The sequence below is a fragment of the Hetaerina americana genome, unplaced genomic scaffold (assembly GCF_022747635.1).
Source record: "Hetaerina americana unplaced genomic scaffold, ioHetAmer1.1.p SCAF_10, whole genome shotgun sequence".
In the NCBI taxonomy this organism is placed as follows: domain Eukaryota; kingdom Metazoa; phylum Arthropoda; class Insecta; order Odonata; family Calopterygidae; genus Hetaerina; species Hetaerina americana.
In genome coordinates this window covers 42,986,084-43,006,079 of record NW_027286070.1, presented here as the reverse complement: position 1 = coordinate 43,006,079, position 19,996 = coordinate 42,986,084, and the positions used below count along the sequence as shown (strand labels likewise).

General features: G+C 38.9%; 1 protein-coding gene across 2 annotated transcripts in view; it reads right to left on the bottom strand.

Annotated features, from left to right (window-relative positions):
- Positions 1 to 19,996, bottom strand: part of nahoda (DOMON-like domain-containing protein nahoda) — a 187,777-nt gene that overhangs the window by 26,164 nt on the left and 141,617 nt on the right. For both annotated transcript variants that reach the window (XM_071598568.1, XM_071598569.1), the window contains exon 4: positions 3,837 to 3,934. In XM_071598568.1, the coding sequence (XP_071454669.1) occupies positions 3,837 to 3,934 (98 nt within the window). The remainder of the gene's footprint in view (positions 1 to 3,836; positions 3,935 to 19,996) is intronic.

Below are 19,996 nucleotides of genomic sequence, written 5' to 3'. Positions count from 1 at the left end.
TATCATTTATCTCTTTGTACTTTCTTCTGCCTTATACATATTTACATTTTTCCATTTCTTTCTCTCGTCTACCTTATTAACGATTTGTCTGTAATTCGCGGTTTTCTCATCCTTTTCCTATTAACTATTTCTATAGTTTCATTTGCAGATTTGCTATTTTTTATTTATTCCAATTTTCTTCTACATATTTATTTCTAAATTATAATCCGAATTATTATATTATGATATAACTGGTTAGGTTTTCTCCCGAGACGCCTTCTCTGCTGCTGCCGTATATTCTGCATTGCAAGGATTTCGTGCGACGACGACTGCAGAAGTCTTGCATCTCAGGTTGTCAGGCACAACATACAACCCAGTAGGCCGAGTCTCAGTTGCCAGGCATCATTCTTGTAATTGTGCCTCACAAATTCATGGAATATATACTTGAGGTGGTTTCTAATTGTCTTCCATAATTTTAAAAACTTCAAACTTAATGGAACACACAGCTATCGCACGATTTAGATGTAAGTGCTTATGTAAATACATGAATATTTATGTATAAGTAAATATAATTTTATATTTATTGGTAAGAGAATATTTATGCGTAAAAAGGCTGGTGTCTTAACACTCCCGCCAATCACCTTTGCGGAGGCATGTGTAAATGTAGAAATTTCGAATTGAGATTAAAAGACTCCCAATATGTATCGAGGATCTTTTTTAATACGAAGGTTCAATACGACTTTTGAGAGTCAAACACACTAGCATATAAAAGAATATACTCGGCGATGATTCACTGAGCCCTACGGACTCAACTTCTGAATATTCCTGCCTTACGTTGCTTTTATTATTCGTAACAGCGCTCCGTTGTAATCGTAACGCTGAGAATTGCGCCCTTGGATCATGTAAGAGAGATCGCTTTACACGACAAGACCCTTACAAATTAGAACACCCTTAAGTCTACCTCGAACTCTTATAGGCATATAAAATCACATACATTAGTTCGGATTTATTACGGGACCATAAACTCAGAGTTGCGTGTTCAGTGGAGGGCAGGGTACTCCAGAAAGGGAGAGTAGATTGCAGGAAGGGAGTTTTTTATTTTGCTCTAACACGGCACTCAAGAAAGTGCCACGGTATCCAGAAATGCCTTTATTTACGTAAAGGTGGTAAATGACAAACGATTATCCAAATGGCCCGGAAAACCCGCAACAGACAGTAAAAAGCGAACTCGGAAAATGAAGCCGGAAAGCTCATAGCTAGAGGGAATAGAGCTTTCTGGCTTATAAAAAGCTTGGAAAATCAGGATGGGCCATAGTTTTTCACAACTCGACTACAATCCATTTGACAATCCCGCTAACTCTGTGTTCCTGGGCTGAAATTTAATCTACTATTGATTATCAATGCACCGATAAAATGATAGTGGGCACTCAAAGAAAAATTAGGAAAATTCATGAAGGCTAAGACGCTACATTTTTTAAAAATTTTTGGAAATAATTCCATGCAATAAAATAAACATTAAATAATTTTGTTAATTCAACTTTACCTTCAAAACGAAATTGAATTACAGGTTAAACATACGGCCTGGGGAAAATAGTAAAGTAAATATTTAATTAGTTAATATTTGGAAATTTAGTTCGAATATACATGTACATACATATGCACATGCTCGAATGTTACATGCATACATACATGCATATACACGATCGAATATATGCACGGTTTGATAAAACTTACTCCGGAAGTAACACAATAATTGCATTAATACGATGTAGGTGCTATATTCATTTAGAAGGGTGATCCGAAAAGTTCTAGGCCTGATGATGGAATTGGCAATTTATATTTAAAAAAAAATTATTTTTTAATATAATCGCCTTTATTATTAACAAAAGTTTTTGATATTAATACATTTTATCCAGCGATGTTCCGATGTTGTGTTTTTTTCGGAAGTGGGCTTACATGTGTGTGTGCTTAACATAGGTATGTGTGTGTGTGTGTGTATGTATGTGTGTGTATGTATGTATGTATGTATGTATGTATATATATATATATATATATATATATATATATATATATATATATATATATATATATATTTAGCTTTGTTGCTATATAAAAATAATCCTAATTACAATCACAATCCATTTTTAAAAGAAACAAATCATTTTAAGCTATTTTCATCAAAGTAAACTAGACGCAAAACTTAGTAACATGGAAAATGAAGAGAATGAAAGTATTATGATGCTTAACTTAAATTTGATTATCAATAAATTTAAAATTATATTCATCTTCTTTGAGAGAAATTAGAATAGACAAGAGAACGGATGAGGATATAGTAGTTGTAAACTGATGGAACTTTGCAATTTTGAGGTCCAGTAAGCTCCCTAATTCCACAATTCGAAAATATAATACTTCTATAAAATTACAATAACATCTATTAAAACATTAAATATTTTTTAAATTCGTGCAATAGGGCTATTAAAATACTAACCCTAGCAAAGAGGGCGCTAAAACTAATATAACAGTGCGCAATTATTTTAAAGAATGAAAAAAGAAATATCTCGAGAAATAGATATACATGTATCCTTTCTCTACTTTAAACTTCAGGTTTCTCTATTACACCTTCCAAGCTATCACAAACGAGTATGACGGGGTTCAAGGGTGTATATTGAAGTGCATTCTTTCAGATAAACTAATTTAAAATTTCTTCAGAAAATTCATGAATATTGCGATCTATTACAAAATATCATTAAGTTCCCACCTTGATGAAGAGCATATTACAATTGTGATTATTAGCGTCACCTCAACAATTGGATAGCTGACAAAATATTTTTCTTCAGAAAATACATTATTTTATTTGCAGTGAAATAACGAAAAGAGCAATATTTTGAACAAAAATCCGTCCACAATAATGGAAAATGTTAATTGCAATCTTAATTAGTAAACTCATACATTATAATGGTCACAAGAAAAAATGTTGACGGCCGAAAAAATGCACAGCAATTAATTAAAATACGCAGTGAAAGTTCAGTGCCAAATTTGAAATCAAATGTTAATGGCCATGGCTCAATTTCCACTCACATAATGCCGGTCATTGCTTAATCAAATTTTTAATATGTTTACGTACCAAAATATCAGTTGGACCTACGGTTTTTCTATCCCAGACTTGATGTTTAACTCAGCAACATTGCGAAACTCCCAAATTGGGAACGGGGATATTTAACAAAGAGATAAACGAATGTATGGAGAGTAAACATCAATTTTCCCATTCAGAAATAGTTTCAATTAGTTTTTGAAACCATAATCACTAACGGATGTAGCATATCGTAATATTCTCTCTATTATTCTGCTCTCCTTCCGCATGAAACACTCCGTTGCTTGGCTTTATGTATTTATGACCACATCTGCAATCGCGATTATCAAGAAAAGAGTATAATTATTGAATAGGCTACCGTCAATTACTTCTTGCTATGTCAAACTGCCGTTTGACGACAGAAAAAAATACGTTGTCCTTGTCAGCGACATTCCGTTGCATTCCCGAAGCCGCAACATGGGGATGATTGTCGCTTCGTTAAAAACACGTTTTTTACCACAGATGCATAAACTTTTCCAAATTCGCGATGCATTTACAAAACTACCTGAATAATTCTCTGGCCACCGGATCACTGGACCCGTCGTATGATCACGAGAGCGGAATAAGACCATTTCAACAAGTCTCGTGGATTTGCTGGAAGTGGAGGAGGGGTATAGAGTTGCGAGGATTCTGATGGTGAGACGGTGGGGGGAGAGGCCGAGGAGGAGAAACAAATAAAACAGTAGTAAAAAAGGAAAGCGAGAGTGTATGTCGCAAGGGTACTCACGTGACGTCATCCTTGACGAACTCGGAGTCTGCGGTGACCGGAGTGAGGTCGAGGACCGGACGCTGAAGGCTGTCCAGCAGCTGGAGCTTGTAACCGCCCTAGAGAGAGAGAAAGAGAGAGAGAATGAGAAACAGATGAGTTAGAGAAGCCGAACGGATCACGAACTCACCCGCTCGCGAAATGTCAGCGGGCGACAGTCGGCAAAGTAGCGGTACCGCCACGTTGAGCCGTCGCTGACGGAATGGGGATAATGAAAGTAAATACCATTACCAATATACGCAATCATTCAGAGGCTGGAACAACAGTCTAGCAGATCTGTCGTTTAAGTGCGATTTGTACAACCCCATTACATCCCCATGTGTAAACCTTTTAGTGTTAGGAACGTTAGAAAAAATACCTACTGAACAGAAATTATCATTGACAAGCTTTCCGCATGATTTTTCTCAATAATTACTCGCAAGGTAGAAGTGTTCTGTGAATATTTATGGTTCATTAATGTTGCGTAATGATTTCGAATTGAGATCCAAGAGAGTAGGCAGTGTTGGGATCTACACGTTATAGGTATCTACCCTATTTCCGGGATGGAGAAGGCAACAATTAGTTTCTATGTGAATAGCGTCAACTATGTATTTTGGCATTATATGTATTTTAACTTTATATTTTAATTATGTGAATTAATTAATACCACACAGAGGATAACTATTTTTTAACATAGTTCATCGCGGCTACAAATTAAGATTGTACATTTTTATAACGATAAATATCAGAGATAAACTTAATATATTTACCATCAATAACATTCTTTAGCACCTAAGTGGTGTTTTAGATCGATCTTTAAGATAGGTCAACATGATTCGTATGACTTTCATATAGAACACTATAGTTTTATCCATTGTTGGTCAATAATAGCGTAGAAAGAGCCTTTGCATTCCTAAAATTCGTTGCACGTTCCGCAGGTAAACTAAAAGCTCGCTATTCCATTCAATCAGCCCCAAGAGTCCGATAGATACTTAATGGGCTTAAATGGGCTCGAAAATTCTGCTGGCAAATGTATATTGCCACACTCTATTTGTTCGATTAATGGTGGCATTGACATACTCTATTTGTTTGATGAATGGTGTAGTATGATCTCACCCGTGATGGCACATAATTTATCGCTACCGTACTGGATATATCATGAAATTTTGTAGTCAGCAATACACACCCTCTGTATTATATACACGCATTTGAGTGCCTCTTCCTAACTCGGCGTATCAACTGAAGTACTTACTTCCTCTGCTGCCTCACCCCTAAACGCCACAAAGTCAAGGCACTGGCAACCACGCACTTTTTCATGTTTTTTTACGTTTAACTAACGTCGATGAGTAAGCTCATAAAGAGCCGCATAAAAGGAATGGTGCAATGGACATTCAACTGCTCTCAGGCGTGGATTCTCTCGGTGTGATTCGCGGTTGTGATTAAGAGTTTTTTCCTTGAATAATTAGCATTGACGTCAATGATTTCGTTATCTTACATACTCTCCCATGTAATATAATAGAAGGTAATTACTGAAGTGCACCGCAACTGAAAAAGAAAATCTAAGAGGGATTTAACATCGGGTCATATCAAGATTTGCGTGGAATCTGTCTCACAAAATTGCCGATCTTCATACAGTAGCTGGTGAGACCCACTTCATCGCGAAACGAAACTGAATGCAAGCCAGCGTCATTCTTCCATTTGATTCTTCTGTGGAGTGTGGCCATTAGCGATTGCTTGATGGGAACAATTTACAACGAAGGGGATAGATACATAATAATGAATATGATATAACTATTTCCTTCAACACTAAAGAACCACATATCGAATACTTTCAAAGAGTATCCGAATGAATTACCAAAAAGTTTTCACCATCATTTTGAACCGGTCATTTATTTTTGGAGCATCACGCATTCACAAAGAATGCACCATTCTTTTATGAATGAGTAACGTCACATTTCAGCAGTCAAGTTTTGCTGGTTGTAAATTAAAACAATGACTCGGAAACAACATTATGCGAGGATGATCCATGAAACGCAAATCCGCTCGCAAGTACGTACATCACCCTGCAATGGAGTCGAAGAATAAAACAAACGCTTCGATTGACCACCTCGCTCCCCCTACCCTCATGCTCTTTCACCTGGGTTCCGCTCGCTTCAAGCAGGCGAGCAAGCCAAAGACGAACTTACGCAACCACCACCCCTCACTTCAGGGAATGACTTCCTCTCTTTACCGCGCACTGACTCTCACGCAAAAAACTCCCCGCCGTCGTCGGTGCGCCATGAGAACTGTGATTGGAGGGAAAAGCCTCCACTAGGATTCAGGCGTTAACCACTTCACCATTCGGAGCGAGAAAACTCAATCTCAGGAGCGGCGGGAGAAGACTGGCCGGGGGATGCGTGCATCTGGCTGCAGCAGGTGTCCCCAGCCCCCAGAGGCATGCAGCGCGTGGGACTGATTTGCGTGACTTTAATAAAAGGTTGCGTAAACGACGCGGACTCCAAGGCCTGCGTTGATGGTCTCCTCATCTGAGCGACACCTTGCCTTTGCCCTCGGAGCGTAGGTTTCAGGGTGTTATGAAGACGAATTAAACGATGACACAACCAACAGTACAATTCAACCAACCATGAACATAAAATCGACACATTGAGCATTCATTATTATTATTACTGTCATTATATTTTACACATAGGGAATTGTTAGACTAGTGGGTAGGGCCATGGACTAATGACCGGAGAGCCCGGGTGCGATTCCGGGTGAAGCCTCTCGGCCTCCCCGCAGCTTCACCCAAGCTGATGATTTTTCGGATACCAGATCTTGCTGGGAAAACTTAAGCGGTATAGGGAAAGAAAATGTCCCCCTACCCCGATTTGTGGATTTCACGCGCAGTTGGGCTCAGTAAGTGAGCTCTATCAATCCAAATTACCTTCGGGTTGATACTATGTAGCTATAGTATCAACACATAATCTGAAACATTCATTGCACATAGAACTGATCTACGAGAACTGATCTCGTATTTTGATTCCCCGCTGAATCATCACTCTAAAAATGGAAAAAATAGGTTATTTGAACTCAAAAGTCCAATACTGCAGGATAAAAATAACAGTGAGTTTGCTAGGCAGGGGTTGAGGGAGAAAAACAAAGGGCATTTTTGATTAAATAAACGGAGGAAGGGAGATTGCGGAACAGATGAAGGGTTATTTTTAGGGTAGGGTGTCACGCCATGCGTGCTAGATGATTAGGAATGAAGCTGTCAGTGAGTCTATCCAAAAACTACTTTAATCGGTAGATTGCCACCTCGAATATAGGCGATTACGATTACATTTGACGATGTGGCCAGACAGATACCGTCGGAATGCTTAAAAACCACATTTACTCTACTATAAACAATACATAATTTTCGAGAAAATTATACTTCTCATCTGTGATACCAATTACATTTGAGGAATATATGATCACGAAATAGATTGTAGTCAATTTTTTAGGCAATTAAAACACTTAAAAAAAAACATTCCTCTGAAAGAAAACCGCTGACCAAAAGTTCAAAGTTATAATTAGCGTTGAGCCAAGTTGGCATCGGAAGATAATTTATTTTATAATTTGGAAAGTCTAAGGCGTAACTTAGGGGAAATATTTAATTTGGAAAAGTTTAAGGAAACAAAAATAATTGCCATTCCACGATTATATTTTATTTTTCAAGACCATGATTCCAAATGTCGAAGCTATCTCACCAAGTGACGATGTTACATTGCTATATCAGAACTGATTATGTTTCGCAGTGAAATTATGGTCGTGAAAAATGACATATAACTGGGGAAATATAATTTTTTTGTTTTTCTTAACCTGCCTTTTAATTTGGTTTCGTAGGGGCTAATGAAAATGCTTTCTCGATCCTTTTTTCGGCTAAGATAATTTATCACCTAAAACTCAAAACACAATTAAAACAATACGTTCAGGTTCTGATCTAGATATTAATATTCGACTTTAAGTTTATATAGCGAGTGTCTAATCAATTACACTATTCGACAGGATTGTTTATTTATAAATGGTTTTTGTCACCGCCAGACATTTTCTGATGGATCGGGTGCGCCACGCAAACTGAAAAATGAATATCATTAGCTACAAAACAAACATAACTTCACAGTTTTAAGCACCAAATCTTGGCAAGCGCAGTTTCTTGGAAAATGGAACATCAAAGAAACTCAGACATACTTTCGTCAAGGGTAACGTTCATTATGAAATTAAGATTAAATGAAAAAACAGTTTCATTCAGTCCTGAAGATGACGGGTGATCCTCTCGAAACTTCGGCAGTAATGAAGAATCACTAATTCTTTCTATTTTAAGGGGATCTTAGGGGTGACCAACGAAATAAAATCTCTCGGAGAAAATCAAATGACGAGGAGAGAGACATAGGAATTGTCGTTTTCATAAATGAAATAATTACATGTCAAAATAACCCAAGTTTTGAATAACACTCACCCATTTACAAGTGAAGTGATATTTAACCTTAATCCAGGAATTCATTTATAAAGTTTTAAAGAGTAGTTTCTTCGTTAAAGTAGTCAGTCTCATTAGAATATAGTTTTCTCTTGGGAGAAGAAGACTGAAGTAGTTGATTCTCAAGAATTGGAGTCGTGAAGCCAAAAAAGTGACCGCTGTTGAATAGGCTGTAATTAGAGCACCGGTTTATTGGCCACTCACTTATTCAACAGATTCAATCCATCCGTCAAATTCATCTCACCGTGAAATTGATACGCATACAAAATACGCTGAATTATGAATGAATGGGTCAAGGCACTTCAGCACTGGGCACGCAGGTGGACTAATCAAAATTGGAGCCATTTTCTCCTATTAATAATATTGGGAAACATATGCCTGTTACGTATCAGCTGAAATGCGTTTTCATCAGTCTGTTTTCCATCAGTTACCTATAAAGGGCATGCGAAAATAATTAATGCAGAGGCATGAATTTAAATACGATTTTTTCATGGAATACTTATATTTTTCCTTAAAATCGCCCCGATTGTAACTGATACTCATTTCAGTATATGAGGCATATTTCTTTAGAAGGTTCAACGGTTCAAACTTATTCAAAATTATTTTTGCATTTCGTGAATTATTTGTGAAAAAAATTCTCCCACACATATTCATTATTATGTATGTCTTTAGAACTACATAAATTCATAGCGATGCAATTTTTTCCATTTTAATATTTTCTCGCTTCATAAATAATTGTGAGAAGTGTCAATGATTGGTATTTTTTTATGTTAGTTGCGAGTGCTTTTTTCCGTTCTCGCTCGCGAATAAGGTTCGATGGCTAAAAAGGAGTCTCTAGAGAGAATGAAGCGACCCTAAAGCTGTACAGCCTCAACGACAGGGATCTGTAAATTAAAAAAAACTAATTTAAGGACAATAGATTTACGTTAATTATATAACTGACAATACATAAAAGACCCTTTTCGTCTATCAAGATTATATGTCCACTTGAACAATTCCCTAAGATGCTAAATTTAAATCAGTTTCAACATGACACGCGACACCTTCTGGTATTGTTGCTTATACACTAAAAATATATATTTTATATGACAGTCAGGAATGCTCCTCCTGGCGTCCTGGGTTTGTTACAATCCAATGCTTCACGCTATGCCAAACCCTCTCATCTCTTAACTCTTAGACATGATTCTTGGGAAATGGAGGAAAGACATTTCCCAAAGAGACCAATTTCCACCCGAGGAATTCCTCGATGGTCCGGGATGTTTTCGACGCCATCGCTTCCCCAATTTACAGTTACGACCGTCTCTTGACTCTTTTTTACACCGGTCAGAAAACAACCTCCTCCTCCTCCGGCGGCGATTATGAATCTCCGCACCCTCTCGGATATCATCTTCACCATTTTTTCTCTCCACAAAATCCCCTCCGACTACCTGGCCTTCCCCGGCACCCACTTCTTCTCTGCTACCTCCGACAACGTCCGCAACTCCTCCACCCTCACTTAACCTGACGGACTCCTCTCAACCGAGACATCTTCAATCTCCCCGGAAGAGTCGGTCAGCTTCCGCGGTCACCGGCCCCGGCCTCCCCTCTTTTTTCTTCCCTCTCTTTCCTCCAAGCTCCAACATCGCCACCGACACCTCACGTCCCACACACTAATACCTACACAAACCCTCACACGGGCTCGAAAAGAAACACCACCCAAGATGCCACGCTACCCGCTCAATATGGTCGGGGTGCAGAAAAAACAGAAGAAAAGCGACTGCGCTCAGGTGAAGTGGGTGGCATCAGCGGTGGAATAGATGGTACTAATCCCGGAATCCCGGCTTCCTTTCGTAACGTGACGTCCTACGGTCTAACCAGAGATTCCAACGCCCGGCTATTGTCAATCTTCCGCGTCCCACGACGCAATACAGAGAACAATGATGGGAAGGCGTATAGAGTCGTTGCATCAGAGGCTCTAGGAGAATGAAATTCTCCCCTTAATGCATCTACTCTGAAAATGGATTCAAAGCGGTCTCTGATTTAGAAGTAACAAAAATCGCAGCATTCGAAGCCACCTCCGCATTCAGGGCATTAGAAGCATTGCTACACGGTATCCATTATACTCTCAAGGAAAATTTTCTAAAAACCACACAACAAAAGCGGAAAGGACTGGCTGTGATGGCAACTCTGGTTAAAGGCCGGTAACATTTAATACGAACTAACAGATTCCTTGGCCTAATATTAATAAGATTACCGCGACCTCAACGGATCGAATATCACCTTCCGAGGCTGTTATTTAGTAGGTATACACTTCAAGGCGGCGCACTACTTTCTTGAATGGGAATCATGTCTATGAGACGAGGATGACGGACATAATTTTAATTATTTTTTTATGATGTGTATGACAACTACTTTGTACTACTCGTTTAAGGATCACTTTCGTCTATCCTTATATAATTTAAAAATCATTACAAGGATCGTACTATTGTACTCAGAAGTATCACCTAAAGCGTGCTTCTAGCGGGTATCATGGACCATCAGCACAGCAAGTATTTTACACTTCAATCGCCGGAATTAAGAAAAGCAAGTTTCACCATGCCATTAAATTAGCCACTTGCTTTTCTCATTTAACGTTAGGATATGCGAAACAGATGAACGCATAGGATATGGAGAACATACAATGGATTCTTATTTGAAAAAGGAACTGAGGCAGGCCTGTCTGAAGGTTTCTTAGAAAGGAAAAAGCACGAGCTTAAGAACACTTATTTTAAGGGTGAAAGAAGGGTAGTTACGAGCCGGTGATGAAAAATTAGGGGGTAGGGGAGATTTTACTCCCCTCAATACCCTGCTCGATCCGGGTTCTTTATGTCGCACCCAAGTACAAACTAAAAGCAGTTTAGCATCATGTCATTGCAAAGGCAAACTTCAATGCAAGAATGAAATAGAAAAAAACAAAGAATAGATGGAGAACATAACCCGAATTCACTTGCTTAACATTCATATGACTCTGAATAGGAAACATCATTCGTTGGTGCAATAATTCATTTAGGACATACGTGGTCCATGTAAAATGAGTATTAGCATCACATATTGATATTTCTATTTAGAATGGTGCTCGGAATTTTGATTAACGTATCTCCCTGAAAATGAAAGTAATATTGGTAATGGCTTCCGATGACCAGGAATGCTAGAACCTTCACGGTACCGACTTGGCGATCGTTTTGATTTTGACCGATTATACCCTCTAAGAAAGCGTTCCCACGTTGAAAAACGAAAACGCTTGCATATCTTTGATCCCACATCTCTGCGGCCGTTTGAAGTTGAGCAGTCCGCTCTCGTTTTGGGGTCAATAGGCCAAGGGAGATGCCTAGCCTCTCAGCGTCGCCAACAGCACTCCGAAACATTACTTGCAGCGCGAAGGATTTAAAATTTTGAAGAACCCAATGATCAAATTCAGAAAAGAGGGTTTAAGAGCCATCAAAATATGAATTCTTGGCTACGCTTATTTCTTCCAGGGTTGAACAGAAATAGCTCCCGCGTTATCGAAGGATCGGATCTCCCCGCTTGCCTCGCGTCCCTGGGGCCTTGCCAGTCAACAGAAAAGGGATAGAGATACCTCGAGAGGCGAGGCGGACGGTGATGCCCTTGGAACGTTACAAGCCTTTTTGTTTAACGAGATAATGCGCGGCTCAGGGGATCGCCCCCATCTCTACCCAGCGAATTTCCTGACACAGAAAGCCGAGGAAGCACGCATGGATCCGAAGGGGGAAGGGGCATTCGCGGGACGAGGGTCTGATTGAGATATCGCCTGGAGCGACGATTTGAGGACTCTTGGGACTCTTAGAAAAGGCGAAGAAATAAGGCCGTTGGTGTTGTGGAGAGGTGCCAAGGGCAAACTCCATCACGCTCGTCTGAAGAAAATGCTCAACACGTCGCATACAGCATGGAAATCGGAAATATGCGCATATTTCACAGTTTTCAGTAACACGTCAAAGGAATGTTTGCAGCTTATGAAACATTCAAAACTACTTAGATCCCGTCGACTATATCATCCAGAGCTAACTCATAGGCTATTAAATACAACTCTCATGAAATACCTCTCTCAAATCACCCCAAATATAAATGTAGAGGAATAAAATAAAATGAAAACAAAAAAGTGACATCCAGCTGTCTCTTTATTGAACACTGTTAATTAAATAAGCCTTGTGACCAGTTATTATACATACTTCGGAAGACTAATTGATAAGAAGAATTATTTCTTTTCAGAAGCTCAATTATTTCCTTTACCTATCTGATGGTGTTCATGGGCAAACCAATAACGGTGGAAAATGTAATGGAAGATATTTCCGGGTAACTTTAGACATATCCATAAGGTATATTTAATCTTCAAATATTTACTCTAATTAAGTTGTACGTCAGTCATAAAAAATCCAGATCAGATCAGGCGAGGAAATATTTTTTATAAAAGGAATTTCTTACGTTAGCCTTCAAGATGACTCAACTATTTTTGCCAAAGTACTGCATAAGGGAAAAATGTTTCCTAATAGAAGCAAAGGAATAATTTTCAGAAGGTATTTGAATCCAATCAACGAAAACATTGGAGTCCTAAATACGTCCGTAAATACATGCCCGTCATATGATGAAAATATGAAAATTAGGAATAAATTCGGATTAAGATGGCTTAATTAGGAATTTGGCCAAAAATTGGTAACTATAAAAATCACGGACTATCATGCGTCTACCACTGTTTCGCTGGTATCGTCTCGTTTTTCCTGCTCTAAAAACACAAATATTTGAGGCGAATTTAGCAAATTCAGGTTTTCATGCTTAATAGATTCCTATTGCTGTTATTTTTTTCTGGGTTCCGTCGGTCCGGTGCATCGTGCCAACGCAATGAAGATTCTCTCAGCGTGCGATTGAGTTATAACCGAGGGCAGCCAGTGCTCCTGTGCCTCTACCCCGGGGCCATTTTCCCATCAATCAACGAGAGTGGCACCGGCCTTCCTTTCGCCATATCGAGGCATCAGCTCGCATTCCTGGACCACGCTCTCCTGCCCGCGCATCCTCCTCCCCCGCGTCCATAAAGGGATGCGGGATGAGAGAGGGACAATGGAGGTCGAGGAGACGCCTCAAGGACCAAATCTTCTCACGGAAAAGAAACTCGCGAGATTACGCGAACTCTTCGCTCCATCCTAGACGATTTAAGGAAGACGTAATTACTCCAGGAATTCAAGAGTTCGGGAACAATCAGAGCTTGGAGCAAGGAAAAACAATAGACCTCTACCGGCTAATGAATCGTGATTACTCTTACTTTTTTTATAAAATCACGACTCCCGAGGAAGCGTGCCACAAGAAACCACCCATGTTCCACCAATCTTTCCGCTTGCACTAGGTGTTTTGAAATAATTTAATGCAGCCCAACTTTTATTTTTAAAATCGTGAGGCATATTATCTGACCTTGGGGCAGAGCAGAGTAAGGCGCTGGAGGAGTTTTGAGTTTCCTATACATGAAAATATATTTGAACTGCTCATATCAGATACTCAAAGAAATATAAAAAGGTTTTTATAAGACGTTATAGAGAATAAAAATTCCCACGATAACGTTCTCAATCGTTCACATGTATATACAAGATTAAATAATTTCTGAATCTAATCATCTGGGTCTAAATTATAGAAATTTTAAATGAGCGAAAGATGGAAGTTAATTGTGTCATATTACTCCCGGTGATACTCTAGTTAGTATCGACTGAAATTAAACCGATACATATTTCACCCGGGCTAGAAGTACGATATATAAAAAACTCATGAGCACCAACATTTTTGATAAAATCAACTAATGCTGTTAATTGCTGTATCAACACGTAAAAGTTTAGGCATTCCATTTTTGCAGAAAGTCACAAAGTAAACTTGCCGATCAACATTATTCAAGCCTTAGACGGAGGAGTAGTTGACGTTACAGAGACATCTAGTTACAAAGGTTCGAGTAAAGTGTGGAGAATAACATTTAGCTTTCCTAATAATAATTATGGTGGACATGGATCTTCATTCACGGAGAAAAAACGATGAATTCAACGCGGTTTCGGAAGAAAGACATTTCTCTTTTTCCCTTAAGCCTCAAAAAGCTTATGCCATGCAACATTATTACCCATTTTAAATTTCATACTGTTAAACGTCAACGTTTTCAGGTCATAAGATATTAGGTAATTAAGACTCGAAGAATCGAAGTTAGCAGAAACATGCCTGTGTTATTTTGGTTCATTGTGAAACCCTCCGATGTTGACTAAACATCACTCAGAGCGTAATAGCAAAGAACAATAGGTCAAGAACTGATGGGGGAGGCCGCCTGAAAGCTTCCGTGAAACGTAAATTAATAAAGGAAAATTTGGGTAGGCAGCAATTTTTCTGGCGATTATGACGAAACCTGAGGAAATAACGCTGGTATTAAAAAAAAATAAATAAAAGCGCGCGTTGAAGTCTCCCGGGATCGACAGCAGCCCGAAGAAAACTGAAATACCGTGGGAGAGAATTACATACGAGTGGATAGAATTCCCTTCTTTCCCGCGACGGATTAGAAGGGACGGAGGTAGGGGGTGTGAAAACATTTTCTTAAATCCCTGTGGCTCACAGATGAGAAAATGATTATGAAAGCGAATGCGCCCGCCATTTGGAAATTATGAGATGGGAAAAAAGACATGGAAGAAGATCACTTTTCTCAATGAAAGCGAAAGTTCTGAAAAGGCAAGGGAACACGGAAAGCTAGTTTCAACTTCAGCGGGGTCCAACTCCGTGAGCGGCAATGCTAGCAGACGACTTGCCCTGTGGGATTTTCTCAACGCACGATGGATTAACGGCTTCGTATACCTTTTTGACGTATTTCCCCACAGGATGGATACCCGAAAAATGCTCTCTCTCTACCTCACTGGCCACGATTTTAAGTATGCGCTGGAACGACTCGGCCGGCGGGTGAAATCAAAACAGGAAGTATCTCGCGAAAACAATGGGTAATGAATTCCGGCGCCACCGAAGGAGCGAGGAGAATGCTAAGTGAACGAAGGAGAGCAGCCGAAGAAAAGGGGAGGGGTAACGCCGAGATAGATAACAGCGTGAGTAGAGCAAATACCCATGCATTTCCCACGCGAACCGTTACCACATGAAAATCTCCCCCATCCAATTATAACGCCGCGAATTACAGCGGCAGGGTAAACACGATCGAGATTACCTACTAACTTGGTGACTTACGTTTACCGTTAAGGAAACGGCGCAACACGTCTAAGATTGCAATCAAAATACGGTGCATAGATCCCGTTAAAGTATTGACGCAGTTAAGTATTTAAACTGATTGTTTGAAACAAAGGAAAATATAATCATGATGTTGAATACGCCTTCCGTTCAGTGTTTAAAATCATTGAAAACAATGTTATTTCCGGAACCAAAATTCTAGAAACACTTAATGTCAGAGTTTTCAACACGTGGGTTAAAACGTTTGAACTTTTCTTGTTTTGTAAACAGGGTTTCATGACATTACCCGTCATGCTCTCACGCTTAAACAACAATTTTTATTTTTATGAATACGGAATCACAAGAATTTTGAAAACACAATCGAGTCTCTATGACAAACTACGCACACTCAACATAAACAGAAATGGAATCTAGGATAGTTCTAGGTGCCCGTAATTAGTGGTAAAAATTAAGTACATAGCAAGATGATAAGAGAGGAGAGTCATTCAATTTGAGGTGTTTCTAAATTGAGGACGTGACTGTAACCTATTTATTTCAGGCACCTGGCTGCATGCCCTTAGTTCGCTCTCATTGAAGCAGTTGTTCACTTTGAAATAACTCCACTCGACTGCTACAGTGATTCTGCTCTGAATTCCACGGAGACTTCAGAGCTTAAGAGAGCGAGAGAATGAGAGCTCGCTGAGGCAAAAAGACAGGGGTTGTCTTCGTAAGAGCAAAGAAATTTCACCGTAACGGTGGGAATATACCCTTTCGCTTTGAATTTAAATTTAAATTCCTTTTGTTTTGCCTGCAATCACTGAATTCAAAGGGCTGCAGAATAAAGGGAGTGTTACGTTTCACCTTATAAAAAGAAGTCACACGCACGTCCACGACCGCTTAAGGAATTAATCCTAACTTTCACCCAAGATCCTTACATAACGAATGAGTTTTTTGCCGGCAAAAATCCACTTCGAACAGAGAAAATCATAATAATAATGGGAGATATTGGAGTCATTTATATTAATATATTCACGCGATAACTAAATTTTTCCAAGGGTGCCAAAGCCAGGCTTGCTAATCATTATTTTAGCCAAGCGCATATGCATGAAACTCCGCCAGAAAAAAATAATTTAAAATTAAAATTGAATTTTGCATGAAAAGGAAAGTAAAAATATTGGAAAATGGAAATGAGAAAAGTGGACACAATATAAATTCATAAGAAAACTAAATTCTTACAAGTCGATTGAAAGGATAAAAATTTACTCAAATTCTGCGAGCAGCCATAACTATAGAATGTAGATAATTATTTAAATAGTAACAACACTTATAATATTTAAATAAAAATAAAATTTTCAAAGTATGATGAATGGTATTCTGGATGATCGGAAAATACAAACTCCTTTCATGAACTTTGAAATGGATGGCCCAGAATTAATCCTAGGTAAATGATTATTTGTTTAAGTTTTATTTTATCGTCTGATTTCCCATATAATCAAGTTATTTTATGATATTGGAAGTTCCTTTAACCGAATTTCACACGCAATGCCAGGTAAACATAGTCTCTTCTGCATTAGGGTCCTCAAAGAAATCTATTTCAAAAGCATTAACTCAATTTACCGTCTTTCCAAAAACTTTCTCGAGAAGCTGAAAATTTATGAACTAAAAAACTTTTAATGGTCTCATGCTATTCGTCTCAAGTGCTTTCATAGTGATAGCGAGATATGATTACTGATGACTGAAAGATATCAAACTACACGGTGTACAATAAATAAAATGAACAACCCACAGTAGTAACTAGAAATAAAAACTACGAAGAATTGGTCAATGGATGAGACCGTTTTATAATGTTAAATTTAAAGTTAGAATCAGATCGGAGAAACGAGTAATGCTTGGGCGGGTTTTCAATGCCGGATGTAATAGAAATTTGTATATGTGTATTAGCTGTAGTTAGCCTCATTAGGTAAAGTGCATCAGATCATAGAGAGGTGTAACTTAGAATTCATTCAACCTTTTTGTTAAAGCGGGTACACGCTCTCAATCTCGTAATTAGGTACTCAATTCTCAGCGGCGCAGAAATATGGGAACGCATAATCGTGTGAATATATTTTTAACCTTCTTTCATCATGCAGCAACTTTGACTGTATGCGAAATAACTGCAAGACGGAAATTTTCTGAAGTCAAATAAAGATTCATTTACATCTACAAAAAAATCCGCAAGCCGCCGCGAGGGCGTGTGTTGGGGTGTCAGGGCACAAGTCCTTCATGCATAAATATCAAGTTATATGTAAATATAAACATATACTCGTATTTTCTCATAAACATAGACATACGTACACATATCTGGATCATGCAGTAATGGTTGTACTTGACGGAAACATTAAATTTAGTTTTTTAGCAATGATAACTAGAACTTAAACCTAACAAAGTCGGTGTCCATCCTACTTATTTTGTCCCAATGGTCAAAGCTACCAATATAATATGGGGTTATGATAATACTCTAAATGCAGATGCTCTACACCTTCGTAAAAGCCTTAGTGATATCACCAATAAACGTAATTCGGCACCAGTATTATTCTTTCTCTGTGTCCGACAACCTCGAATGTTTTGTACTTTCTCAATGCTTAGGTAGAACACGTAATCTTCATTTCTCCAGTCTTCAAACCAAGGCTATCCCAAAATTGCACGAAGCTTTCTGAAAGCTCAGAATAAATCTTCACGATATAGGCAGTGCTTCTATTCATCACGTGTAATTCCAAAATTTAGTCCTTCGAGGGGTTCCAAACAACGCGAAGCTAATGTAATCAGGGTGGGTTCTAAAGAACACAAAATATCACAGCCATGTAATTCGAATACATATCTACTATTCATTTGATGAACCCCAGTTTCTTTGATGCTTAACTGCAGATATTCTTAGCTTGTTTTCTCCGCATGAAATCTGATGATAGTCCGATTAATTAATTTTACTTGGTCTACCAATTTTACTTCTGCCCCTTCGAGTATTGTGCGTGTAAGGGCATAAAGCTTTATTTTTCCAAAATGTCATTGTTCCACAATTTTTGTGATTTAATCGGAGAAACCCACCGGTCGCTTGAAGGATACTACGATATGTAGATGTACAAATACTACATACACCAAATATCCCGCAAGCTGCCGCAAGGGCCTCTTTCGGGGGTTATTAGGGCATCAGCCATTCATACAGAAATATTAGTCAACAAATACACTCCAACACACGATTCGTATAGTCTGAGGCTTCACTTGGTGGAAACATTTCCATAATGGAAAAGAGACTGACAAAACACTTGTGACATCGACTAAACTTTATTAATAAGATTCAGGTTTCGAGTCCTTGAGTCATCGTCACGGTTCAGCTGCAATTAGGTTTCTTGTGTACATTGTTTTTCTCATTCTTCCAGTTTGTCCCATCAACGGCCGAGGATTGCGGCCTAATTATTCCCTATTATGTTTCCATAGATTTACTCAAGTGTCCTTTACCTTCAAAAAAGCTGTAGCCTCGTTTGTTCTCTTCGTGTTTGGATGAACTACCAGTCTAGATTTTCTTTAATCCCGTCACACTTCCTTTCTTAATTACATTTTTAATTGAATAGGTCTGATTTTCTCGTAACTTCTAATGTCTTAATTTAAAATTTCTCCAATGGCCTCTCAAAATACATGCATCCCTGTTGGAATGACCAATTGTAAACATGTACTTCAGAAAATATAACTACTAAGTAATTTCTTCACATTTGGCAACGCTGTACCGTATTCTCTGGCTTCTGGTCTTCACTACTTCCCTTTCTCCTAATTCTCAGAGTCCTTCCACGTGTCAGAGAAAGCTGTTATATGATTGCAACGCACACGCGGTTTCGAAGGAGCGAGAGTAAGTGGTGGAGGCAGTAGATAAGTCCTGAGGCGAATGAGGGATTAGAAAACCAAACAGTGGATGACAGCAGGGATTTCCTGAGCCTCGGCGGGCAAACGAATGGAAGAATGGGAGAACGCAAAGGGAAATGTAGGGGGATATGGGCAGTCAAAATTAGAGATACGGCGCTTGGTGTGGGTATCCAGTAGAGGAGAGGAAGGGAAGAAATGGACGTCAGGTTGAAGGCATGATGAGGTGGTTAACGACCGTGAGAGGATTCCCGAGGGGCCAGGAACGTGCGGTTTCGAACGTTCTACCCATCATTGGCGCCAGAAGTTACACCATTCCTATTTTACATCTACAAATGAAAAATACTCCGCTATCCACCAAAAGGGTGTGTGGCAGGGGTGCAAGCACCAGGTGGAAAGCTAAGGGATAAGGGAAAGGAAGTGAGTTTAAAGGGCGAGGAAAAGGAAGAAAAAATACTGGCTTAAAATCCTTGAAAATAGGTGAGTTGTTTCATTTCCTGGAAATTCCAGGGGAATGAAATAACTACAATTTCGAAACATGTCTCTGTTACCTTCAGTCACA